Source organism: Phalacrocorax aristotelis, chromosome 17 (assembly GCF_949628215.1).
Source record: "Phalacrocorax aristotelis chromosome 17, bGulAri2.1, whole genome shotgun sequence".
Lineage (NCBI taxonomy): Eukaryota > Metazoa > Chordata > Aves > Suliformes > Phalacrocoracidae > Phalacrocorax > Phalacrocorax aristotelis.
Window position 1 is genome coordinate 1,396,531 of NC_134292.1, and position 27,968 is coordinate 1,424,498.

The 27,968-nt window shown below is 47.8% G+C and overlaps 1 protein-coding gene across 9 annotated transcripts in view; it reads right to left on the reverse strand.

The window, feature by feature from the left end:
• Positions 1-3,544: 3,544 nt before the first annotated feature.
• The window catches only part of ZNF618 (zinc finger protein 618), a 164,702-nt gene continuing 140,278 nt past the window's right edge, over positions 3,545-27,968 (reverse strand). For 6 of the 9 annotated variants that reach the window (XM_075112318.1, XM_075112323.1, XM_075112320.1 and 3 more), the window contains 4 exons: positions 27,552-27,596; positions 19,617-19,694; positions 14,065-14,166; positions 3,545-12,953 (listed from right to left, as the gene is read on the reverse strand). In XM_075112318.1, coding sequence (XP_074968419.1) covers positions 11,440-12,953; positions 14,065-14,166; positions 19,617-19,694; positions 27,552-27,596 — 1,739 coding nt within the window. In that variant the 3' untranslated portion in view covers positions 3,545-11,439. The remainder of the gene's footprint in view (positions 12,954-14,064; positions 14,167-19,616; positions 19,695-27,551; positions 27,597-27,968) is intronic. The other 3 variants (XM_075112326.1, XM_075112327.1, XM_075112324.1) reach the window with 1 other exon arrangement.

Sequence of the window (27,968 nt, forward strand, 5' to 3'; positions counted from 1 at the left end):
GATTGCTAGAACTCTCTTTAAAGTGCCCTTGTCTCTTGCTGCTGCTTTTGAGTAGTTATATAAAAAGCTTTTCATGTGGCCTTTTATTGCCTGAAGTGTCCTTGCCCAGCCGGGCCTGCTGTTGCTTCTGCACCATCACCTTGGCTGGGCCAAGCTTCAGTGCCTCCAGGGGAGCCTTGGCATCTGCATGGCATCAGAGGTGCAAGTGCAAAGCCCACAGACATATGCTGTCTTCCTTCTCTCTGGCAGCAGGCAGGGCGGCACGGGCTGTAGCTGCCCACCATGCCCTTAATGTCCCTGTGGGCTTCCGCGAGCCTACGGAGCTCTTGCATGAGCCAATTCCTGCTGGAGCACCACTTGGGAAGCAGAGGGACTATCCTGGTGATCAAATCACTGAGACTGACAACACCTCTGCAGATCAAGAATGTGAGTAAGATCCTGCTTCGGTAGCCCTTGGATTCCAGCAATACCTTGGGTACCTGGTTGGCTGTAAAAATTCCTGTCTCCTGGCAAGGCCAGGTATCACCTACTGTCACTGTGATCAGAAGTGAAGCTAACACATTGAGACTAGGCTGCAAATCTGACAAAAACTGGTCTAGATTCTCCTGTGCTTTGTGCCTACATGCCCTATATTAAAGGGCTACATTCTGCCTTGCTGCATACCCTGGAGAAACCTGTAATCTCCACAGGCAGAGCCTGCCTTGTATAGCTAGTGGGCTCCGGCGGTTACTCTATGCCAAGAGCCAGCAAGAGCAAATGCTCAAATCCAGGGGCTTTCCAAGGAGGCTGGCAGCTGCTGCTCTCACGCGCTTTGCACTTGCCTGTGCCTTGTGAATTCTACACTTTGCTGAGGCTTCTGGTTCCTCCTTCACCATTAACCCAGAGCAGGACCGAGAGCAGGAACATGCCACTGCAACCCTCTGCCAGTGCAGAGTTCATCACTCACCCTGGCAGCATCCCAGATAACGGTGTGCGGCTGTGCCTTTGCCATTCACATCTGGCTCTTGCACTGTCAGTATTTCACTATTAAAATTTTTTTAAAAACTGATCTCATGGTTATGGTTTGTTGTTTTTCACTGTTTTGTCCGGTGTCCTTGCGTGGGAGAAGCGAGCCTGCAGTTGGCCTGGGCTGTCCTGCTTCAGGAGCCACAGCGAATCTCCAGCAAGGAGCGCCAGGAGGGAGCAAGGAGGTTGGACAAGGAGCATTGCCCAACCCAACAGCCTGAGCCTCTCAGGGACCTGAGAGCACTAATATGCCTTAGTGGCCCTGACCAGCCTCACCTGGGGCATTCATCCACTCCCTGCCCATGGCCCAGGAGCCCCATTTCAGCTCAGCTCTGGACCTTCAGTCCCTGTCCCTGGAGGTCTCCAGCTCAGCCACAGACATGCCCGTGCCTGGCTGATCTGAATTCTGACCACAGAGTGACTTCCCAGCCTGACCTCTGCCCTGCCCCGTCACTGTGGACCTGCCCAGTGATTGCTGGGCTGTGTCTGACCCTGGCTACCCTCACGGGATCCCAACCCTGAGCTGCAGATTGACTTCCCAGCTTGACCTCAGACCTGTCTCATCACCATGAGCTTGCCCAATGATCTGGACTCTTGGTTGAGCTTGGCCGTCACATCTGGGCCTGCCCTGTTGCGCTCAGGGACAGCAGGACCCCTCAGCTCCCGGCACCCCACTCCTTCGGGAGCAGCCGCCCTCATGGTGACGGGTGGTGAAGCAGCAAGAGGCAGAAATTGCGACTACCAGGACAGATGTTATATTACAGGGCGTGGGTCAGGGTGTTCTGTTCAGCCACACGCCAAAAGGGGCACTTGGCCACCCCTCTGCCCCACGCACAAGTACAGAGGCTTTACCTGCACAGCACCCGCCTAGGTCTGTTGTGGCACACGCCTGGGCTGCTGCTGCCCACACCTCACTGCGCTCCCACATACAGGATCTCAGGATGAACAAAACTCCAAGGAAGGCAAATTTTTGAAATCAGATTAGAGATGGCGAGTTACGTTAGCTTTGCTATTCATCGGTCCTCCTGAAATTAGAGGAAACTATGGGATACCTCCAGCAGAGCCTGAATTCTGAGCCATTTCCTTTATTACTAAGGCTAAAGTAGCTGTGCTGTTAGGGCAGAAATTAGAGAATTGGGAAATAAAACAAGATTAGCTTAAGCCTCTTATGTTTCCATTTGCAATCTTATCCCTTTAAATGGGTTTAGCAAAAAGGACGGTTTAGGGCCGGGACACACTGGCATGCCAAGGAGCACCGGCCTCCAGCCTTCCATGCCTTTTGGCCATACCTTACCCACTTCACATTTTCACATTTTCAAAAAAATCCTGTGTGGTTAGGATGTGAGGGCATCTCATCTGTTTACACTGAAATCACTCCTACATCAAATCTACCGCAAAGCTACAGCCATTTTTACTATTATATCCTGAGAGTTGTATTTATTATTATGGCTTATCCTCACACTTCACTGCTAGCCAAGAGAGTTTATCCAACTGCCAGATTTATCGTCATTCCATACCTTTGGGTTTTGTTTTTCTCCAACTAACAAAATCACTACATATTTCCTAATTCTCAGGCACAGTTAGTTTTTGTATGCCTTTTTTTGAGGGGGGTGAGGGGCAAGGTTAGAAAACCGCAAAGCATACCAAAACAGGTCAAAAAAAAGGATACACGATGGGTGACGGACAACGTACCTTGGATTTTCCAGTGGCAGGCTTGGGCCCCTTCTCCTTTGGATCCTGGTCCATGTACTTCTTCCACAATTCCCCGGTTGTTTCTAGTTTGTCTGGAGGCAGGTCTTGGAGCTCCAAACAGCATCAGGGAGCCAGCAAAGCCGCCTGTGACCCCCGCTCCCCGACACATCTTTGTGACCCTGTGAGACGCTGATGCAGGCCAAGACTGACACAGCCTCTAGGCAAAGATTTCTGTGCCCTCTCATTTTTTGGCTGCCATTATAAACAGCTGTCAAGGGCCTTGTCTTGTGGAAGGGGGTGAGCCTGCTCAGGGCCTGAATGCCTCTCTCCTGGGGTGAAAGCAAGTTTGCATGCGGGTCTGCTGATACAAATGAAAATCTCTGCCCACGCTGGGCAGAAACATGGCACGTGTGAGTTTTACGACCATCTTGCCCAGCAACAGCTTGCACTGCTTTGGGGGCATAAAAGACAGCCGAGCTGAATCTGTCCCTGCGGTGTGAACACAAATACTGTGCTACAACACACCCAACAACCCTCCGGCTGGCCAAGTAGTCTTGGTTCGCTTTCTGCTACATATAAACACCTCACTGGTGCGAGAGGAGCGGGTTCACTGCACTGGCAACCACGCACGAGACAGAAAATGCTCTGGAAAAATGCTTTAGGGAGTTTTGGATGCACAAGGGACGCAGGGAGAGGCCCACTGTAGAGTTTTATGGCTCAAGAGGTCCATCAAAGAGATAGCTGCTGAGATTTAGGCCACTTTAACGGATGTTTTCCCTCTTCACAAGGCACGCGGCACCGGGTGATGCTCCATTCATGTGCTTGGAAAATAGAAAAACCCAGACAATTTTTTTTTCCTAAAGGTTGTTTTATTGTAAAACCATAAATACAACACTGACATGAAAATCCTCAAGCAACGGATGCTTTCTTACAGTTACAGTTTGTCTTCTGCCTTGGCATCAACTCTGAAAAGAATGTTGCAGAAACATGTCTCTAAGATCTCTCCAAATAACTGAGCTCTGGCCTGGAGTGCTCAGCTCGTTTGGAAGCTAAGTGGAACTATTCCTCCTCTCTCGTGGAATATTTCCATTCAGACAGCAACAGACTTGTAAAAACAGCAACATTTAAACACCTTGATTTTTTTTTTCTTTAATAATCCTTTTCATTTGACGTCAGTCTAAGTTTCAAACAGCACTGAATTTATTTAGCTGTAAAAAAACCAAACCAAACCAAACCAAAATCCTAAAAAGAAAAAATCAGAAGAACTTGAGTTGGCCTCAAGTGTTCATATATCACAATGAAAATCAGCAACTCAACCCCGTGCAATATTGCTCTCTATTGAGTCATTCGATCCACACCAACAATACATGAGACTTGAAACAGGTTTTGTTTTGTTTATTAACACAGCAAGTGTGACATTAGATAACCTTTTAAATACAGTACATGGTACAGTGCGGGGCCAGCTGCCCACACATTTCCCCGTTATGAAGACAAAGCCAGCGGTGGCGGTTTATAAAAATATTGTGTTGCTACAAAAGTATAAATTAATGCTACCGGTATTAAGAAATATTAAACACATAAAACTTATAAGGATTAAGAAAAATATTCATTAATACCTGTAGAAAACTCTGGCCTAAAAAAGATATTTTTTGTATATTTTTTGTATATTTTTTTGTATTTTTTAAGATGACATGAGATTCTTGCACTCGCAGGTAGAGACACACGCAGGTGCATCTGTGGTATTGCCTAGAACGTCTGCATCTACAGAAAGGAAGGAAATGCACACAAGTTACTGAGAGGAGGGAGGGTGAGGAGGGAAAGGAGAACGTTAATTGTTTGCTTGATGAAACAACAAGAATTCAGCTCCCAGCAGGAGGTTTCAAAAATGAACATACGAACGAGGAACAGCTTCTCTTTTCAGACTGGCTGCAAACAAGGATTTCCTGATGGTTTGGTTTGTCGGCATGACACTTTCTAGCTACGGCGTGGACCAGAATCCTCAAGGTCTGGACGATGTGTGTTCCTCCTGTACTTACAGCCTTGGCTAGTCACCTGTCACGAATGTTTCAGTTCATCCGTTATCAGTTTTCCGTTTAAATAATTAAAAAAAATAAAATTAAAGTCTCAATAAGTTTAAAGGGACCATGGAAAACAGCTCTTAAGACTGTTGCTCCTTCGAGAATACATGCCTCCTTCCTTGAGCAGAAAGGTCCTTCTCCATAGATAGCAAGAAAAAAAAAAAATCCCTCCTCCCACCCCCCAGCCCACTGGAAAAAAAAATACCGTCCTACCCACACCCATTGCAGAGCCCGCCACAAGAACCCCCAGAAGACTGAAAACAAGCGTTCAAGGCTGATGAGGCTGGAAGCGTCTTTTTAAGGAACTTTGGTTGTAAAAAGCAAGGGTTTGACATGCCTGTACTCATCAACTCCACTGTAAAATATTCCTATCGTTAAGGCTGCGCTGCTCACCAGGGTACCGAGACGTGCTGGCCACTGTCAATGACGCTAGAATGACGGGAGGGAAGAAAATCCTTTCAGTCAGTGGTTGATGTTGTGCATCAATGAGCCATTTATGTGAGTCATTTCAGAAGCTATTCCAAAAAATTCAAACTCAGCTGCCTACAGTTCATTAAACCCTACAGGGTCTACTGGATACGCCGTTGTCTAATGTGAGCAAAACTCTTCCGTCAAGTTATAAAACAAAGGACTCTAACAGGAGTAGTAAAAAACCCACCTAACCAGCCAAACAAAAACCAAAATTAAACAGAACCCCCCCAGACATTCAATATATAAAATGAAATTTCAGGGCAATACACTCTCATTGGTTTACCATTTCTGGCCTAGCATAAGCAAACTGTCCCACAGTTGCAACGAGGCATTCAACTCAGAGCTGTGCTTGGCTTTCCCTCTCCATATTTTCACTATTGGGTTTTGTTCGGTGACATTTCCAGAGGCCCAGGAAGATGATAACCCCTGGCATGAGGACAGGTCCCATGAACTGTAAAAAGGGAGCTCTTATTGCTACAGGGCAAAATCTTCCAAAGTATCTGACACAGGACCTTGAGTCTCAGCCAATGTTTCTGGGCATTCCGAATGGATCCTATGGATTCGAGATCACGGGGTAGCACAGAAAATGCACAGCAGAAGCAGCAAAACATTTAATACTCTCCCCCACGCCGATTCTTTCACCCTGGAAGTATAAGGGTTGACATTTGCTCCTCAGCTGGTGTTTTCTCCTCTGCCCCTTCTGCTGGTCAGCTACCTCCCTCCTTTAGGAACCCTGGTTAATGTATATATTGGAGGGCTGGGAAGGGTTTGGTGCCGGTGGTGAGTGGGAAGATGAAGAGGAAGATGCTCTGTGAACCCTCCTGGACCTGTTGGGCAGGACTGGGCTCAACATTCAGGCAACCATTTCCCACCTCTACATCCAGTCTCTTTTCTCTTGGCAAAGTCCAAAGCAGCCTTGTGCCTTACAGAGTGTGTGCGCTCCATGTAATTGTACAGCCTCGTTTTAAATGATAGGGCTCAAAAAACATTCCTGTAACAGACTCCTCCCAGATGAACGGACTTCTCCTCCCTGAAAAGGTTTCCCAGAATCTGCCTTTAGTGTCTTTTTGTTCATTTTCATTCCATTACTCCTAACTATTCCATAGGAAACAACCTGCCCCCTCCTGAATGCTCACAGGAGCTCCTCTCCACCTCCTTTAGCCAGAGAGATGCAGTTAGAGATCTGAGGCTTCCCTCAGCACAAAGCAGCACTCCCAGCCTTTGAACAACTTTTTGGCTGCTCTTTTACAGTCTTGATTTATCAGTAACTTGGTGCTGTCCAGAAACACGCACAACATTCTCCGAGTAGCACAATGTCTCAGTCACCCTGCCACCTGTGCAACACTACACCCTGGCTTATCTACTGTGGATCCAGAAGGTGGAAGTCATCCCTCAGACTGGGTAAGGCTGAGTGGACTCATCCTCCAATATGAACATATGTGTTAACTTCTTCTCATGCTAAACCTTCCATGTTATTGCAAGCAGTTGGAGAAAAACAAACCAACCAACCTGAGACATCTCACTGAATACTGTATTAATGCAGATACCACAATTTCGAGCCCAAGCCACTTTCAGAGTGTCCCCCCTTTATTTTCAGTCATTCCCAAGCTTGGAGAGTATCTGCCACAACTTCCTTTTGCAAAATTCACGTAAGGGTCATGACTCCCTGAGCTGCTTCTGGACGTATTCTCTGATTAGCAGGGGAGAACACCCAGCAAGCGCAGTTAAACCAGTGCAGGTGGTTCATGTGGATGACTAAACCAATTTATCTCAAAGTTAAACTGGTTTAACCAGGAATTAACAGACAACTGAACTAGACAAAACCTGAGCCCGCAGCTGGCTTTCACAGAAAGTTTTCCAGATTGCACTAGTTCAAATACAACCAAATCAGTTTTCTTAGAACAGACATATAGTTTGGACAAAAAGAAAAGCTTACTTCCATCTGAAACTGAGCCAGGCACGTGACAGCGAGCCGATCCTGCAAGCCAGTACACAACTACTGTCTACTGCTAGAGACCTGGGGAGAAGAGACAGACACAGGAGAGAAATCTGGGCTCCATGCTCCCCACAGATGCTCTGGCTGCTGTACTCACACGTGACAGAAATGACCTCCTGTTTTGAAGAGCTCTGCCTCTGTATCCCACTGTCTCAGTTTTCTAGTAACAAGGATCGTCAGACAGGACTGGAAGGCCCTTCATTCTTTACAGTTCCTCTTCTGTTGGTTTCTCCCCACCTGAAGATCATAACCCCTCCCAAAGCAAACTGTGAAGTCAGAAGTCTGCAAGGTCAGACACAGAGTGAGCAGCAGAACCAAACGAATGCCTGGAGGACACATACACCATTTTTGTATCCCAACACGTCTCAAGCATGAGTAAAGGATGGAAACATGCAGAAGGCAAATTCTCAACATGACCTACCAGAGGATGATCCCAATTCTGAGGACTTCTCCTCCCAGCGCAAAGGGAGCAGAACCTCAGGACAGCTCTGGTCAAACTAAGAGACCCTCTTCTCTCCGGTCTCCCACAGCAGGATGGGCGGCACTCCTTACGGCACAAGTGCTGCTCCACACCACTGAGCCAATCCTAGTAACTTGGCAAATTAAAAGCTTCCAGAATTCAGACCTTGGTAAAGTATCTAAGCTCCCTAGAATGCAAATCCAGATCTTGAAGAGGGAAGGACATATAGGAGCACTTAGGGTAAATACATGTGTTCCAGATGTGCTCCTCTCCTTTTAATGAAGTGTAAGTACATCAGACACAGTCAGCCTGTAAGAAAACACAGCATGAGTAGCTCCTCTGAGCAGAACACCCTGTAACCATATTTAAGATTGATGAAAAGCTGCAGCTTCTTCCACTGACTTGCTGGAGTAGGGGGCTGGCCAACCAGCTCCTCTTCTCACTGACTTTCCAGATTGCTCCATTTTAGGGCTTCACATTTTTTTTGCCTTTTCAGCTGCTAAGCTGAGTTTTTAAGTCTTTGGGAGAATCTCATCTACCAGACAACGCTGCATGTTTGCTTAACATCCATCATTAGTGCAACTATAACCAAAGTTGCCTTGGAGGTGAGTTACTTGGACGGGGGAGAGGGCTAGTCAATCCCTCTCTTTGGTCGTCACAGCAAGAAAGCTCCAGATTTGATGCCAAAACCACACTGTAAAAAGGGGAAGGGGGGATGGGCTGGGAGTTAAGGGTGGCTGTGGCCTTTCTGTCTGCATGACCTTGCTGTGTAGCCATGGTCCAGCTCACTGCTTGCCATGGTTGCACAAAAGACTGCAATTTTACCTCATTTCCAGAGCTTTGAACCTGTGCTAACTCTGCTTTGTCCACTTCCCCACCCTTAATGCCTTGCAGACAGACAAACAATGAGCCTGAGTTGGCAAATCCCACAGAAGTTATCAGCCTGTCCCTTAGGAAAGGAGTGTTAGGGCTTGGAGCTTTCTTGTCAAAGGAATGCAAGGGTTTTGCACATTCACCTGAGCATCAGAGAGCCTGTGAGCGGCTCTCAGGGTCTCAGGCAAACCAAGCAAAAAGGTGTAATGTGCTATTTAGGAGAAAAAACTACAAAACCTGTCCCCAGTTCTGCCCATCAAATGAGCCGCAAGGTACACACTCTGCAGCCTCAAAAGCTAATCCTCCTTTGGATTCATCCTCCAGCCAAGTTTTCTTGCTGCAGGACACCTTGTGCTTTTCAGCGGTAACAGCAACACAGCGCAATGCTTTGTAATCGGCACACATCTCACTTGGGATTTTTGTTTGTAGTTTGAGATTTAGTTATTGTTTGTTATGGGTTTCTCCTGCACTCCAAGTGCAAACAGATGTGCTACCGTGGGCCCAGCTGGTGGCTAGGCAGGCAGGATTTGTATGGGAGAAAATAAAACCAGCAAGAAGAAAAGTTGGCCCTACAACCACCCCTCCATTTGCAAAAGCCACCGTCAGAGAAATAAGACATCCAAGTGCCTTGGCCTTGGCAGCTCATCTTCAAGTGCTGCTACCCCTGCAGTTGTCAGCGGGCTTACAGACTGTGTCTTTTAAGATATCCATACGCAAATCCTACAATTAAGAGACTAGTTTTGCCCCGATGCCAATAACAGTGCTGAGAGCTCAACCCAAACGCTGGACTCAAGCTAATAGTAGGCCCTGTTTCCAGGCTGAAAAAGGCAAGACAGCTGGGTGCAAAGAGCTATTCTTAGTGACCTTGACCTAGGGAAGGTCTCCAGCATGCAAACTGTTCCCCTGTCTGAGCCCCATGGCAGCGAAGCTGTCAGTTAGTGCCTGTCAAGTTCAAGACATCTGCAAACAAAGCCTGAGAGACTGGGTTTGCCATTTCTCATGCCTTGGGACTTACAACTTCTATTACAACCAGAGATGGGCAGGTGGGATCTTGGTTTAACATCTGTTCAACAGCGGTACTTCAAAGAGGACCCCCAGTCTTGCCAGTACATTGTCAGCAACCAGAAACCACCGCTGGCTGTTGAAGGGCTTCAGCCTCCAGCCTGCCTGCTCGGAGCTGGGTGAGTCCATCCTCCCAAACCTCCGATGCTGTTCTGCTGCCACTGTGACCGCAGCTGCAGAGCACCCTGCTGGAAGCAGGAGAGACTACTTTAAAAATAAGAAATTGCTTCAATTTGCCTCCAGGACACAAGTCCCAGTGATGAAAAATTAAAGAGTTTGGCACCAGAGGTTGGGAATTGTCCAAGAGGCACCAAACCTGACAGCCTGCAGAGATCCTGTCCAGCAGCCCAAGAACTGTGCCTACGGGCACTGGACACAGCAGAGCACTGGCCTTGGCGGACAGCAGAGTGACTGAGATGTTTTCGCGTCATGACCACCTCTAATTGCATTTGGGGTGAGACAGTAAGTGTGAACGTTTAAAGGCCCGTGGCCTTCCTAGCCAGAACGATTCAGCAACATAACAAGTAGTGTAATGCACTGTAGGTATTGAAAAGACATTCGTGCTACTAGAGGAAACCATTCCAAATAAAACAGGAATATATTCTTTGCACTCAATCAGGAGCACTTACATTCAGAAGGATCTTTGAGCCCATGCACTTCTCTATGCTTCCTTCAAACCCCAGTTTGACAAAACTGATGATCTTTGTTCCCCTGAAAAATCATACACCTTGGTTTGTCCTTGGCCTTGGGAAGGTTATTTTGAGTGTGTGTACTGAGAAACTTTTTTACAAAAAGTTTAGGTACAAGGGTTCTCAATGGCAGCTGGCCGACCCTGGCAAGCTTGCTGGTGGCCCACAGACATCTGTGCTGTCACCGCTTGCTTGCTTTTCCTGGTTTCTAGCTTTTCCATATAAGCAACTGCTGTGGTTCCCATAAGGATATTTTAATCGCAAATGAGCTAACTCTAGCACAAGTTTTAGAACCCCTGATGTACAAAATTAACAGAGAAGCTAATTAGCACTGGGAATTCAGAAAAGAAGCTATGCTGTAAAAAATAAAGCCAAGAAACCTAACAATTACAGACATTTTCTGCCATGAACCATTTCTCTTAGTTTTAAATCAAACTTATAATCACTAGCTAACATGTTAAACTCAAAACTGGGAGTGGAGACAGAAGAGTAACTTTTGTGTTTTTTTGAAAAAATGTGTACGAACATCTTAAAAAGAAAATAAAATAAAAACCCCTTACAGTCTCCCTTCCCGTTTTCTAAAGGTACTGGTGTTCATAAAACACAGCTGCCCTGGTAACATGGACCATATGTCAAGAAGGCTGCAGACAAATGCCCTCAAGGTGTACAGTTATTCAAAGGAGCAAAGTCCAGTGCAGAACTGGTCTGTTCAATGTAGTCTGATTATCCATGGCAAGATGGCCCAGGGGACAAGAGGAAAGGTGGGGTGGAGGAGAAACAAAAGAAACTTCAAGTCACTTTAGATCTCAGCTGCCTGAAGACTTTAGAACATCAGCCTCCCATTGGTCTGCCCACTTGAAAACATTAGAAAGTCTGTCAAGTCCACACACTATCTATGGAAAGGAGCACGTTCCTGGCAGAGGGCTGTCTCTCTCACATGCTCAGCTTTCCTTTCAAACTTAATTTTATATATATTTATATTTTTATATATATATAAAAAAGCACTTGGTTTCCAGGGGCATTCATAATGAGGTCCACAGTGTTTAGAACTTAAAATTCTTTTTCTTTGTTTGGAACAGTGTTTTAAAGTTTTGTTTTAATTAAAAGACAGTCTTAAAGCATGTTGGACTTCAAAAACATGAGTTTGTTCATGTCTTCTGGACTGAGTAGCCGTCTCCTTTTGATTAAGAGAGCCTGCTCACACATATTTACACATTCGCTTCTGGCACCAACAGCAGGCACTGCTAAGAGCCAAAAGGCTAGCTTGGCTAGTTTTGTATGCTTTTGAGTAACACACGACCAGTACTGAAACAGGTCAGGGGTGGCCTGGAAGAGAGGTTCTTGCAAATAATCATAGACTTCATTTTTCCCAAACCAATCTTCTTCCTGAGCTGCTGTGGCTTCCCCTGCTGCCCGAGGCTTCTTGGTTGAAGGTTCAAATTCTGTTTCTTCTGCCCAGGACTCTTTCACCTCATTGATCAACTCACAGACCTTGCCAATGATCTCTTCGTGCTGGTATGGTGGGACGGGCCGCAGCTTCTGCTGAGGGTCTAAGATCATGGCTACCTTGTGTGCCGAATGAACTTTGAAGTTCTCCTTCAGCGCCTCCAGGAAGAGGTGGCAGAGTTTGCTGACTACGCCAGCATCATTAGCTTTGGAAGTAAACAGTTTCTCCAGTTTGACGTAGGTGGGCAGTACCAGCTGCAAGGTAGGCCGGCTCTCATTGCTCAACTCAATCACCGCCTGTTTCACCGGAGCCAAAATGGCTGCCAGGTTGCTGAGCAGGTGTTTGTTCAGGTTTTGGATGAGGTTCATCTTCTTGGCCCTGCTGTAGAACTCGCAGATCTGCTCGTAGCGCTCGTGGACGAGCAGGAGGGAGTCGGTGACCGAGTTCCAGCAGGGAGGGGGAGAGGTCTCTTCCAGGGAGCCAAAGGTCTCCTTCGAGAGGCCTGTGGATCCTGCCAGATCTTCACAGACATTCAGGAGCTCGATCACTTCGTGCATATTGCGAGCCTGTAGTGTTCGCTTGTTCAGCACACTCTGCACTACTGAGTTCAAGGCACAGGCCGAACAACGCAAGCACATGCCCGCCTTGGAGAACGCAGAGGAATTGACTTTGCAGTCTGTGACGTACACAGTCCTGATCTCCGACATCACAAACTCTGAGAGCACGTTCTGTACCCAGTGGTGGATAAAATCACCATTATCTCGAATGTCTACGCCCTTAATTCCTAGGACATAACTCTTGATGTGGTTACCTTCCACCTGATAAGCTGTCAGGATGTAGCAAGAATCAGGGCCGATGCTCTGCGAGTGGCAAGTGACACCGATGCCGAGGCACGCATTGCTGCCCAGGGCACAGGTGACTTTCACCTTCACTTGGTTGTACATCCGAGGCAAATGCTTCAGAGCCAGTGTGTTGAAATTGCCAAGGATTTCGGTGACAGAGAAGGCACCATAGCGAGCTCCACTATCCACCAGGGTCTGTGCTAGCTTGATGAATTCCTTCCCGCTCACCACACTCAGAGCCCCAAGGTCAGTGCACATCACCCTCAGGAGCCTCTCGGCAATGTTCTGCCGCTCCTTCTCTGGGATCACGCTGTTCCCTACCGAACCGCTCGCGGATGCTGCAGTGAAATAGGAGGGAGAGAAAGCACCAGATGAGAACTGCTCCTCTGCAAGGGGAGAGCGGAGGAAGTCACAAAACAATTCTGAGAGAGACCCAAGGAGGTGGAACATGCCCAGATGTGGCAGAGACAGCTCAACCTTGGACTTCTCACCCGAAGGGTTTCCGACAGGGGAACCTCCAGGGACAGGCCTTGCTCTTGCTTGGAGCAGCAAGGAGCTTATCTGCATGCTTTCCCTCGTGTGGGGACTGAGACAGAGCACACACTATCTACTCACAATCCAGTGTCTTAACCAATGGCATCTCTCTGGTGTTCACTGAGGACTGCCTAGATAAGTTATAATGATGTGTGCCATTCGCTATCCATGTCTGTGGGCTGGTGCTCACAGCTTAGCCCAGCTGGAAAGCTGGACATCTTTCCATTTTTGTGGTCTGAGCCTTTTCTTTGAGACAATTATTTTAAGAGGAGTCGCTTCCTCCACCATCTCAAAAAGTGCTGAAGCCCAATTTACTGTTTCTTCCAGCGACCCCACTTTCTGTAGTTGATTGCAGGCAACGTGAATGACACTTTTGGCCATACCAGAACACAAAAGCATCATGTTTTTGTATCACCCTTCCCCCAGGCTGCTCAGCTCAAGCACTCTGTAACTGATTTCCCACAGGGCTGTATTTTACCTTTTCCTGTGGTGAAGCACAAGCTCACAGGATGAGCCAGGGCTAAAGCCAGACGCTGGCTGCCTGCCAGCATAGGGAGTGACAGGTTATGCCTGTGTCACACCATGACTACTGGATTAATTTTTTTAACCCCAGGCTGGGAAGTCTGACCTCGGATCAGAAGTTAATTTTTGGCAGGAGTTCCCAAATGCATCTTCCTTACAAACCTCTCCTACTGCCTCCCCAGGGTTCCCAGTACTTCTGCATACAAGCGCTCCTATAATGGGAACGGATGCTCTGCTCTGCAGGACAGTACATGAATTTCGGATGAAATCAAGTGCAGTTAGGCAAGGACAAGGGCCTTGTGCAATGCCCATCACTTCTGTACCCTCTATGACAGTCACTTGTTCAAAGTGGAGAGGTAAGACCGGGACGGAAGAGCAAACACGGCTACGTACTATTGTTGGCGTTATTTCTTTGGAGCTGTGGTTTCCACTTTTCTTCAACAACAGCTAGAGGTGATCTGGGCTGGCTAGAGGCAATATTGTTCTCGTTGTCAGCTGTGGGGCAAGAGACAGGGAGGTGTTAGGAGCACAAGATAATAATGCTTAAAGCACAAAGAAGGGGGAAAAGTACCCATCTGTTTAGCATTTATTTATGGTTCCCTTAACTAAGGTGACAACAGCCTACTACATTCTCTGTAGCTTTTAAGCAGTTTTCAGTGAGATGGCACAGTACTGTCAGAAACCTTGAAAGCCACCTTTGGACTTGCAACCTACCACCTCCCAAAATGTGGCTGAAATGACAGTGCCTTCTTCCGAGCATCAGTGACACTGATGTAATCAGCACACCTTGAGAAATGTTCCCCTATCAGCCGAAGCTGCACACCAGGAGGACGAGTCCCTTGTGCAGCCTGACTTGTGCAGTTTGCTTGCTTTCAAAATGAAAGCAGTTGTAACAAACATTTATCCTTCTTTCACCTTACTGTCTCTTTCTGCACCGCAGGTGGTTTCCCTTTTCTTTACTGTTAAGAACTTTGTTTTTCAAGCTACGCTGAACTCCTCTGTATCTAAGGATCTTGTTATAGTCTTCATTTATGGTTTCCCCCCACTGTAGAGAGAGGGCCAATCTCCTCTTGGGCTGCTCCCTGCTGCCTCAGACTGGAAACAAACAAACAGAAAAGACCCAGGTTTCTGGAGCGCAACCAAAGATTGTTCCTCCCTATGGCTGCAAAGATACCAACTGCCCTAGGTGTCTTCGTGGTCATGCTCCCGTTTCTGTGTATGTAGCTGGGCTAAAAATTTGGGCTGCCAATCTGATGGGATATTTCAAGGAAATGCAGCCAAGATCAGTAAATTCTCTACCATATCCATGTTCTTTCCCCTCCTGTGCCCCAAGAACTTCTCCCCACCTGCTAGAGGAAATTTTCTAGTTCTTAGTATGCTTCACTACAAAACTGTGCTTTGAAATAGGCTGTGAAGCATCAGGTGGAAGTGGAGGATAAAGATGGGAGAGACTGATGACCAGGCTGAACAGAAGGATGGAATTAAAACCAAAGAAGACAAAACAGGTCCTTTACTCATTACAGCCGGACTTATCTGATTTTGGACATCTCCCCCTGACTGGAGCATCTCCCTTAGGAGGAAAGGCTGAGAGACTTGGGTTTGTTCAGCCTGGAGAAGACTGAGGGGGGATCTCATCAATACCTATAAATATCTAAAGGGTGGGTGTCAGGACAATGGGACTAGACTCTATTTCAGTAGTGCCCAGTGACAGGCCACGGGGCAACGGGCACAAGCTGGAACACGGGAAGTTCCACCTGAACATGAGGACAAACCCCTTCCCTGTGCGGGTGCCAGAGCAGGGGCACAGGCTGCCCAGAGAGGCTGTGGGGTCCCTTCCCTGGAGACATTCACCCCCCGCCTGGACGCGGCCCTGTGCCCCTGCTCTGGGGGTGCCTGCTCAGGCAGGGGGTGGGACGGGGTGAGCTCCAGAGGGCCCTTCCAACCCCTGCTGTTTTGCGTTTCTGTGATCTCTATTAGACATAACTCCTTTCAACGTGGCCCCTTGGGGGTCCTTTTACAGGCAGTGGTGCAGAATAGGCTTAAAGTGTGGTTCATTCACCCAGGCAGAACTAGATGACTCTTGTGGTATAAGATCTATCATGCTCTGAGCTCACCTGGAGTCAATGACTTCTCCACTGTTTATAAAGGGAGTCCAACTGACCAGCTCAGGTGGGACTATCTATAGCCTAAGCACAGCAGCATGCAGTGAAATGAATCCTGCCCCAATGCTCCAGACAGCAGAGCACGAATTAGAGGAATGCCTTGTTAAGGCACACAAAGGCACTTTGCTCTGCAGCCCAGGTTGATCTGGCGCCAGGCAGAGCAGTGGGCCACCCATCACAACAAACAGGAGAGGGCAAAGCTGCTCTGCTTCATGTGTGGCAATGAACTGGGAGGGAATGAACTGGAAGGACCTAGAGACAAGCAATGATGTGATAAAACTCCTGTGCCGCCTTCTTTATGAGCAAGTCCTCTCAGACTTGAGCAGCTCTGCGTGTTAACCATTGGGGCATTCACAAACCTTGCCGATGAACAGCGACGGACTGCAGTTATCATTAGGTCTGGGCACTGCACTGGCCACGCACTGGATCAATACCTATGAGCAGTCCAGGATATGACAGAACCAGGAGGGACTCTGGGACTGCCCTGAGGACCGTATGCGACCAGGGAGTTCACTGGTCGTGGTTGGTACCTGGGGAGCACTGCCATGCTCAGGACTGCAGCCAGAGGTCGATCTTTGCAGGCGCAGAAGAGACGTGAAGAGCAGGAGGTGCTCCAGTGGATGCCAGTGATCAGATATGACACATCACTTTTCCCTCAGCATTTGCCTAGACCAATTGCGCTTGAGCTAATGCCACCACTGTCCTCAACTCCAAACATCTGTGGGTAGGCAAAGGAAAATGCTGGATGTTGCCTACTAACTTTGTTCATGGTTCAGGCCTTCCTTGCCTTGGTGAGGAGTGGGTGGGGGGAGAAACCCTCTATATTTTATCCCCCAGCTCTTTTACCTATTCCATAATAATAGAGGATTTATTATGTACAAATATCTGCTGGCATTCAATATGGCACTAATGAATTTGTTCATTTCAGCCTCATCTTCCTTATCAGGCAGTCTGTGAACTACACAGATCACAGTTCTTTAATTTCTCTTCGTGCCTCCAATCCTCTAATCCAGGTTCAGCCTAGTCGTCCTTTTATTTTTTTAGCTCTAGACTGTAGGAAGGGCATTATATGGTAGAACTCGACCTGAACAAAGTACTCTAAAGGAGTCAAAGCTGTATATCGTACAGTGTAATTACAGAACAAATTCCTTTGCCTGGTGTTCTGCTGTTCTATTTCTGCCTTTCAGCCTCCAATTTACATTCTAATTGCTTCTTCTCATGGTGTAGCTGCTTTATGGAGCTATAATCTCTCCTTATTACCTTCTAGCCTCCAGGCTCAGCCCTCTGAATGACTCAAGAGCCAGTATGTCCCTGCTTTTGCTCCTCAAGGCCAGCAGCACGTTCCCTGACTTCAGCCATTTGCGAGAGGGGCTCAGCGGATGCATCGCATTTAGTTGGAAGAGATTAGCCCTTTGTATCAGACACGATAAGCCAAACTGGACTCCTGAACATATTAACTGAGGGAGTATTTGACCCATATCTTCTTGTATGTCTGCATCCCCATAACGAAACACTCCCTGAGCCAGCTTTATGGACTGGTAGAAACAGCTACGATGCCAGTGTCCCCAGTATGCGAATACCGTGCCACCAGTTCTGCTGACTACCACAAGGTCTCCGCACTCCCAGACTACAGAGATGTTGTGTCAATGCTATTTCTTGGATATGGAAATCCCCAAGCTCTGACAGGCTAAAAGGCAACAAACTACGACCAGAGTAACTGCAAGTCCTGTGTAACCTCCACTGCCACTCTGCTTAAGTACAATATCCAGAACCAGACACCCAAAGCTGGCTGTAGCTTTCACAACTCTTCATTTTGTTGTGCCCTCATCCCACAGGACTGTGCTGCTCACCCCCAGCTGCACAGGTCTGGAGGAAAGGCTGCTGTCCCTCCAGAGGAAGAGGCGTGAGCTCAGGGCTGGCAAGCACCACGCACAGAGACGCCACAGCAGGGGACGGCTGCTTTCACAGGGGGCAGCCTTGGCGAGGCCAGGAGAAAGCACTTAAAGAAGACACGGACAAGCTTGCTGTCACTGTACCAGTGAGGATGTTCGGGGGGAAGCAGCCAAGCAGAAGACAGTGACTTACAAACAGAGCAGGGCGAGATGAGAAAATACAGAGTTTACCAGGAATAATCCTGAGCTGGAGAGAGGGGATCTCTGCTGACATTACAAGAGTCAGATCACCAATACCTGCTCCCTCCAGCCCTCTTCTGTGTCCAAAGTAACGCAGGTGAACAAGCCCAGATGCCATGGGTCATTTTTAAAGAAGAGAGAGGGAAGAAGCTGCAGACAGCACTAGCTTAAAATTTTCAACAGCTCACACCTTGCCAGTGAATTGCCATTCTCCTCTTTGACACCTCAGCTTTGGTCCGTCCTCTGCAGCTCCTCTACTCAGTGTCACCAAGAGCTATAACTCAAAACGCTGCATTTCAGTACCAGAGACCAGAACAAGGAACCAGATGGTCAGGGCGCAGCTTGGAGACAAGCAGAAACTGCCATCGACAAACAGCAAGAACAGACCCCAACGCCACGGAGCGACAGCAGCCGCTACCCTTCCCCACTCCTCACTGTAACATGAAGTCCAGTTACTCCACATTAACCAGCTTATGCTCTAACAGAAAATAACATCCACAAAACTCATACCATCTTATAACGAATCACCCTAAACGTCGATTCATAACATTACAAAGATGATAAATAAAGTAGCTGCTGAACAACACACAAAGCCTGCACTAAGATTCACCTCTGAGAACTGGACTGCAACCGAGGCACCGCATAGATGGAGAACTCAAGGGACACTCATTAGAATTAGGACTAAAACTAAAGCACAGAACAAGAACTTTGACGAGAGTTACTGTTACAGAATGGAAAATAAGCTTTTCCTCAAGCCCTTTGTCCTTCCATGCCACTTGACTCAGGGCTTACCTGTAAAGTGAGGGCACACGAAGCACTGAATATGTAACTCAACAGAGCAGCTGTCTGTTGGAGAACACAGGTCTGTCAAAGGTAAATTAATTTATAAACCCATGTTAATTCGCTTGAATTTGATTCAAGAGGAAAAAAAAGAAAAAAATCTGCCAATATAAAAAAATTCCTATTTCTACATGTTTGGATATTCTGAATGCTGTCTTTGACACAGCTTTGGCTTTGAAATTTTAAAATTCTCTCTTATGTATTGAGATAGAAAACAAAAAAGGTGGCTTAGAAACAAAATAGTGGAACTACTCCTCAGAATTTTCTTTTGTAGGTACCTGAGAAGGAAAGGAACATAACTGATGAAATGGCAAATTCTTCTTCTGAGAACACATTTCAGTCCTTTGCCGAACTCCAGGAGACACCAGCATGGAAAAGGACTTGTGTAGGCAAAGGCTCTGCTGCCCTGCAAGCGTGTTTGCTTTGTTTGCTTCAATGAGAATCGCCCTCTTTTGCAGGAGGAGGGATTTAATCTGCGGTAGGAGTGACCCATTAATGCTTACGCAATAAGCACTCCCTAGATACCTTTGGATAAAGGGAATGAGTAGTTTGGTGTGCTCTGCGCTAGCATGGCACGTTTCCTTTCTTCCTATGGAGAGGAATAATATTTACAATACACCCTGAGCCTTGCATTGTCGCAGCCACTACGACGTGCTTTAGCCTTTGCGTATCTTTTTTGCTGCAGGTGAAATTACTGGGGCTTTGGAAACCGTGAGCACAGAGAGCTCTATTGACACACAACGGGGTCAACATCAGGCATCAGCGCAGAATTTAATTCTCCGCTTTAAGCGAGTCGAAGTGCCCAGCTTACCTGCATGGGACTGCATGTGCTCCAGGAGATTGTTATAAAACTGGAACTGGATTCCACAAGCTCCACAGGTGTAAGGCTCTGTTTGGGAGAAATCAGTTCAGAAGAATTATACAGAGTATGCAGGGAAGCAGCACACGTGCATACTTCAGTTTGTACAGTAGCGGGGCAGTGCCTTAGGGCCCGGTCCTTGTCACCTCAGCCCACGTGTGCGCATCACAGCAGCTCCTTAGAACCGAACCCACAGGGCTCGGGCTGTGAGTTGGGAGAGCACTAGGGCATGTCACTGCTTCCTGGGCTGGGGTCGGGCCTTTATCCACGTGCTTCGCTTTACTGCCACAAGAAGGGCCAGGATGGCGGAGGGACAGCTCGTGCACTAAAGCGAAGCACCTGCCGGTGTGCGTGCGTGGGATCTCGGTGAATCTGCACAGAGGTTTGAGAGACTACACACTAACCAGGGTTTACTAACTCAGGCTTGCTGCAGGCTGTTTTAAGCATATCCTCGTTCTTTTTAAGCCTGAAAGCAAAGCATGGTGAATTAATTTCACATCCAGTTCTGTCAAATTCCAGTCTCTGCTGCCTTTCCTGTGTAAGACAAGGAGCACCAGGTTGTGAAAAATCCTGTTGCTCAGAAGCTGGGGCATGGAGAAGTGCCATGGGGGAACTCAGCTTGGGTTTTTTGTGGCTGCCCACAAGTGCAGCGAGACTGGGGAACGGTGAGTGCCACTGGGCTTAGCGGCAGCAAGTCGCCAGGGTTAAGCGGAGGTGGAGGGGAAGAAGCACAGAAATCAGAGCTGTGCCAGAAGGCTGAGAGCAGAGCAGGAGAGCCATGTTGCCAGAGTAATATGAATGAGCTGGAGTCAGGAAAGAGCTGGGTGCAGAGCTCCCTCATGAGCTGAAAGATATGTTTAGTTCTATTCTAACAAGTATGTTGAAAGTGCATTTTTCCACTGAATTAACCTAATAGCAAATGTTTGCAATTGCTCGTTTAAACAATATTAGTTGAGTGCATTAGTTGACAGATACAATATCAAACTACAGTGGCTGAAATATGTTCACATTGCAGTTTGCTTCTGTACCTCCAGATATACCAGCACACTGCCACCTTTTATGCTGTGGCATTTTGTTTAGTAACAGCAGAATGGACAAATGCAAGCATTTGGTATATAAACAGCTGTGCATATAAATGCCTGGCACACACACAGAGCAAGGTCTATTGCTACAATATACCAGAAATCTCTATCTACGTTGAAGGGAAAAACATGTTCTGCATCAAAGAAACTTACGAAATCTACTGACATAAGCAGAAGCACCAGCATCCAAGACGGAAGAACCCAAATACAGGAAAGCACGAGCCTGACTTGGCTATAACCTGTAAGATGTCTATCTCAGGTAGCAAACCCCAGAATTCATCAGCCGGCTACAGGAAGCAGAGAGGAAAAACATAAAAGAGACCAAAAGTGGTTCGTATAAGCTATACTTCTATGCCATAAGGTTAAACACCCTGCTGTGCCTTTCCCACAGAACCTACAGCCCTCTGAAAAGGTGGAGCCAGCTCCATCCGGAGGAGCTGTCTGTGCTCAGTGCTTCATTTAACTGACTGCATTTTCTTGTGATGCTATTCCTGTGTTTTGCTGTAGTGATGCAGTTTGGAAAAACTGTATTGAATAACCGTGCTTGTGAAAAGAAGGAAAGACTTTGGCAGCTGAGTGGCGCACTTCGGAATTTCAGGACTGGGTGAATTAACCTGGACTGGCTGTTTCTGTTGAAATCATGAGTAGTGAAACAGTTGTGGTAAAATGCCACAAGAGGTACAATGTAATCTAATTGTTTAGACTCCCTTTGTAATTATCGGAGAGAAGACCCCACACGGGTACAAACCATCTTAGATACGTATTTCAAGGTCAGATGACTTGTGTTCCAGATGCACCTATTTGCCTCTGCTGCTAATGGGGCCCAGACTGCTCAGATGGAAATGCCTCAAACTAAGTGGGTTCACTCCCCCTTCAAGTATCGGAATTAACATTTGATTAACCTAATGGAAGAAGTCACACTTCAAAGAACCTGCTGGATGCTGCTGACAGATTCCTGGCAGGGTCAGAGGAGCTCCAGTGCTGCAGCCAGGGCAGCTTAAAAGCTAGCACTCCTGTTCTCTGCCCTACGGCTTTGCTGGAGCCACTTCCCCTACAACAGAGCGGGGAGAACAGAACACGCTGTACACCTCGGGTCCTTCAGGAAGTCTGAAATTCAGAGACGCCACATCACAGTTTCCCGGGACACTTTCAGGTCTCTGTGTGCCATTTAAACATAAGCAGGCACATGCATTCCCTTCTGCCATCTCTGCCTGTTGTAACCTTGGCCAGAGAAAGCAGCGGCGGAGCAATCCATCCTTCACTGCTGCAGTTCAGGGACCCTCCTCTGCTCCCAGACAAGTACACAAACTCCACAATTCCCCTAGAAGCAGGTTTCCAAGTAGCCACCAGAACAGCTCTTCCCCCAAGCTCACTGGCAGGGCGCCTCGTTGGGCAGTAAATCACTCACATATATCCAGCACTCTCCAAGCAGCACATTTCTCACGTTCCTTTTTCTCGTTTCACTACATCCTCACATTTCCTTCTCAGCTTTTTCTGTCTCACTGAGCTGCTTTACCTTCTTCCTGTTATACTCTCAGCTATTTTATTACCATAAAGTTGTGCTGTCTTTGTTCTAGCTCTCCCCTTGCCTGACTCCCCTTCATTCCCGGCCAGTCTTTTCTGGGTTCTCTCCTACTCCATCACACAGTGACCATCAAGGTCTCCACACTTCTTCATCTCAAGCTCTTCCATCTACCACTACAACATACCGTGTACTCAGCACACTCAGTGACTGGAAGGTTTCTTATCTGTGATTCTTCTCAGAAATATCCTGTTGATTTTCAACACATTTCCAAAAGCCTCCCCTTCTGTTCTACTAACAGAAATGTCCTCCCCTGGAAACAAAACCACCACGTACTTTCAAAAACTAATTTTGCTTTCTGATAATGCTAAAATATCTTCTAAATACTTTTTGAGACAAAGAGTCATAGGAGTCTACAGTTCTCCTCAAACAAAAATGAGTTAAGTTAAAACTAGGGATAAAATTTAAATTCATGCAACAATTTAAAAGTCATTCCTAGGGAGAAGGGAAGGGATGCTGGGGAGGATGTGCAAAATCCCTGTGGGAATGAAGAACTTGCTTTAATTCTCAGGGCTTTCTCAACCCTCATACTTCTGAGATTTCAGCTTCTAAGCCCCTTTTGCCCACAGCGCAGAGAGATGGGAACAGTCAGGCCGGCTGGAAGGAGGGTGGGATGCATCAGTGTGAGAAGAGGGAGAGGGATCTGGAAGGTGGAGAGAAGAAAGAGGCAATCTGTATCTGAGATCAGACAAAAGCCACCACTGGAAAAGAACTGCTCATCTGGGCTGGTACACACAGCGTGTAACATCCCCCCCCGCCCTTTGATTTCTGCTTGCAACTTAAAGGCTTAAAGGTAGAGTTAACTGGAAAAGTTGTCAAAACTGCTCTGAACGGCTCTGTGAGCCGTACTTGTGCCTCTTTCTCCTTCCTGGGAGTACAGCCCCCTCCACACCACTGCAGGACCTCTGCTTTTCCTTCCCCAGGGAGATTTCAGCTCTCTTCTTCTCTGCTTAGACTGAGGTTTACAGCATCCAGAAGTGATCTGTTCTCTATCAGGTGGACTGGACTCAGCAAGGAGCCCCCAGGTCCTACCACGACTGCTCCAATCAATGAACCTCTCCTTTCCTTTCCAGCTTTGGTGGTGGTGGTACAAGGAAAGCTGGGACCCATTTGTGCCGCCTGCACCAACCCCCAAGACCACCCGTGCTCCCCAACAACCCCAATTGTTTTGCATGACCAAGACAGGCCTTATGTATGAGTAAAGCAGGAAGACTGGCTGTGCAGTCAGCCCCAAAATGGCTCAGAGACCTCCAGCCTGCAGCAGGACTGCCCAGACAGCTTGTCTCACACTGCTGGAAACCTCCCTCACCTCCTCAAACCCTTCATTACTTCTCAGGAACCAATTCCTCTTGCTGCTCCACATCTGACGGGGTGGGAGTTGTGGCAGGAGCAACAGTATCTCCTTTTGATGAGAAAAATCCAGCCATTTACCCCATGTGCTCAGGCAGGCTCCTGGCTCTCACTTGTGCCCATGGGCCTCTTAGCAATGCAAGGTGCTGTGAACTTTCTAGCTGTTCCCTCGGCGTGGGCTGGGGAGGAGGGTGCTCTGCTTTCTCCAAGCTTCCTCTACTTGCACTCCCCTGGGCAGATGCTAAACACAGGCTGGTGCCAGCTGGTCTCTTGCCATGAACTTGGCTTGCTCAGGCTGTGGGCTGGGACTCCAGGTCACACCTGCAACCACAGCTCCCAGAGCCCTGAGCACTCCTGGGCTGGTGCAGGATGTGGGCTACATCACCCCAAAACCCCATCAATTCCCAGTGGGCATGCAGGGCTGCCGCACTCCCACAACTTTCCTTCACAGTTGTATCTCAAGAGAACAGAGGGTAAATTCACCAGGCTGCATGAGCTTTCCCTTCCTCTCCTTGTTTCCACAGCTCACTCCTAAAGCAGCTGGGTGATAGGAGGGGAGGATGTGAAAACAGCCCAAAGCTCACCTTACACAGCCACGAAAGGGTGAAGGAGCCAGGCAGAGAGCTCAGAGGCTACCTTCGGAGTACCCCCCCTTTACAGTCTGAAATCCCGAGCTTTGGTCGCTCAAGCTCTGTGGGCTAGGCTGAGACCTAGGCACAAGGTCCTGCAGTTCGCATGCAGCAGACTGTGGCCTCTCTATTACTGACTGCCACTAGCACGTCCTACAAAACTTCACGTTAAGAAATAAGCCATTAAAATCCTGCAATACTCGACTGTAAACCTGTAGCCCAGCGTTCTCACGCTTCGCTAAATGTGAAATGCCAGGCTGCTCTCATTCCTCTACCCACCTTCAGAAAGCAAGCTTTTCACATAGCCAAGACCATAGCCGTGAAGCTGGGGCAGCAGTCAGGGAGGCTGTGTTTTCTGCAGGCCTTGGGACACATCTCAAGCTCTTCCATGGGTTCATATTCAGCCACAGCTATGATGCACTTTCCTGAAGTATCAGGAAGAGCTGGAGAGCCTGTGCAGCAAGAGGGAAGTGGCTCTGCCTGACCCCTGACACATGCTGCTGTGCAGGGAGCCTTGGAAAGCAAGACTCTGGGCATCTCCTCTCCTCCACGTTCTGCCACCTGGCTGAGCTGCACGCAAGAGGCTTTGTTGCAGAAGGGGTGGAAACAGGCTCTAAGTCTTTACAAAAGGATAAGAAACCATGAATTAGACCCTCACAGAGTTCAGGCCGCCACATTAGCCCCGCTGTCTCACTGGCTCTGTGTTATTGCTGTATGTTCAGAAGCCTTCTGTAGCCTAAATTTGGCAGCAGAAAGTCTGTGCATGAAATGGCAAATGTTGTGTGGGCCAGACCCGTCCACAGAGCACCAGAAAAGGCAGGGAGAGGCTACAACATTCAGCATGTGACAGGGGACGGGCTGCACAGCGCCCGCGCCAATGCCCCGCCATCTGTCCACCCACCACCATTGCCCACCTCCTCCTCCAATCCCTCCTTCCTCGCTGCTGTCCCCTTCCACTCACAGCTCGTGGCACAGACCCAGCAGGCTTCTCTTGAGCCATGCTGGCCATCGCTGTGCACCTGCTCCTTCCACGCAGAGAAGACCCCAGTGCTCAGAGGTGGCTGCCTCTGAAGCAGTGCTATCCTCTTTCCAGCAACTCAAGGACGGCACTGTGCTGAGCCAGGATCCTGACTCTCTACAGTTCTTCTGAGGCAAAATATTTGAAAATTTGGGAGGAGAAAATCACTCTGAACATGTCCTGTCTGCCAGCAGAAAAGGGCTACTCTACAGCCAGCTGATCTCAGTGGAGTCCGACTCTCACTCACGAGTTTTCCCATGACACACGGGTTGCGTAGTGGACAGCACAAACAAATCCGCTGCAAGCAAGCAGTGCCATTGGAACTGCAAACACTCATCCCAGGGCGCTTCCAGCAGCCTCTTGCAAGCTCAGTCTGAAACTCAAGCATTGCAGCATCCCCAAGCAATGGCATCTCATTCTCCTATCAAGCACCAAAGAGCTTTCCCCTGCAAAAAGAAGAGACGTTATTCTGCGGTGCACCGGGTGCTGGCTGCTGAGCACGAAGCACTCCTTCTCACCAACAGCGTCCTTCCCCAGAAAAACCAGCCTGCTTTGCGAGTCAGGCCTCCCTCCGCTCTGAACAGGACGTGCTATCACGTCACCCTTACTGGTTGCCGGGGTGCTCTCTGAAAACACCTCTACAGAAACCTAAAGCATCAGCAGCTGCTGAAGCCTTTTCAGTCTCTTGAGCCACGCAGAACCAACACTCAGTCGGTTGCACAACTTAAAACATCTTTCCCCAGGGCTATTATTAGCCATTTTTATTAGTGCTTTATATATACCCAGTATACAAGCCTCCAGAGTAAGGCAGCAGACTATATAAGCCAAGACAGAGAAAAAAAGGCATTTGTGCTCAGGTTAAATAAATCACTCTAATTCCCATGTTCACTCTCATTGCCACATCTAAGCCAGAGAAAATAGCAGAGCCTGCTTTGAGGCCAGGAATGAACATGAGAGCTTTTGAGAGCTTTGAGAGCTTTTAAGAGAAAGTTTCAACAGAAAACGCCCTGAGCTGCTTGTGCACAAGTGAAACCCAGCAGCCAGCTCACTGACTGATGGCTGCACAGGGAGCAGACCCCCGGGCAGCTCTCTCCTCAGCAGAAAGGACCCACATTTCAACACTTCTGTCCACATTTTTACAAGAAACAAATGCAGAAGAACTGTAAGGGAAACTTCTCAGATGTCTCCATTGGCTTTAGCTTTAATAACAGTGTAACTGCATCTTCCCATACCTTTGACACAAACCGATGAAAAATACATTCGACTCAGCAGCGGTCTCCTAGAAAAACACCATCACACACCAAAGTAAGTGGAAGTTTCTTCGAAACAGGACTTCTGTCACTTCCACCCATCTCAGACAATAAAGGAGGTGCTACATAAAGAGGTGCTATGAGGCATGTTTTAAAAAGGGGAGTCCTGAATGCATCATGGTTGTTAAATTTTTTGGCATTAACTTGATTTCTCTTCCAACGTGAACTCTCATGTTCCGAATAAAGCTCTCACTTCTTTCTCAGAATTATATGTGGAGAAAGAACAAGCGTCCTCTGCCACCATGGCCATGCTCAGGGCTGTCCTACACTAAGGGACAGCAGTCCTGGATTATGAGGTTGGTGCAGACAGTGTCACCCCTAAAATCCAGACGCAAGCCAAGCAGTGACTGAACACACTGTAAGGCAAAGAAGATCTGTCTGTTGAAAGCATCAAGGACATGGGGCAGAATCTTGAGCAGAAACCGCCTGCATCTGCCCACCCCAAACCCGTTCTCCTTCCCCTCCTGCTTGCTCGCCACCATGTCCTGGGCTCCCATATCTCATCCCTGCTCTCAGGCCAAAGTGAGTTGTCTCTGCAAAGGCATTTAGTGAGCTAAGCCATGAAGACAACTTTTCCTGTGCAAAAATGTAACTTAAACGTGGATTCCTTTTCAGTCTTCAAAGCTTGGTCTCTCAGAACACATATTATTGGCATATTTCACAAAAGTTAACTCTCAGAAGGCTGAATGTGAGTCTAAATGGTCTAGCAGCCACACACTGCACAGAAACACCCTGAAGGATTTCTGTTCCATTTAGATCTGAAACCAGAGCCACAGAAGTGAGGCATTGTGTTTTTGACATCTGGACTCACAATAAAAAACCCCATTTATTCATGAAAAATGCTAAGAGGGCAGGCCAGTATGGCTGCAGGGTGGGAGTCCCACCTTTGCGCACCACAGACATCCATCACACTTACTTTGTAAAAGCGGGAAAGGATTTGAAATCAGGGGACTTGCGGTTTCTGCAAAAAAGAAAGAGATTTAAATATTGAGATTGGCAGAGACCTCGCTGCATGCTACACAGCTCTGCCTGTCTGCTCACTGATCCTTATCCTTACTCCGCACTTCCAGGTTTAACTGTGGCAGGTTGGGGGGCTCTGTTTACCGCAAATTATGACATGTCCAGCTATGAATTTTCTCTCTCAGTGTCTTCTAAGTTTCTCATGGATAGGAATCTGTGTCTTTCGTTCCCATTTTGAAATGTCCAGAGATTTTAACGTAACTCCCTATGCTACAGTAATGGGAACAGTCAAGTGGGGAGGGCCAGCAGAAGAAAAGCTATGGGGGCAAGAAACCCTTTACAAATGCGTATTTTGGGGCCCCAGATGCAAACT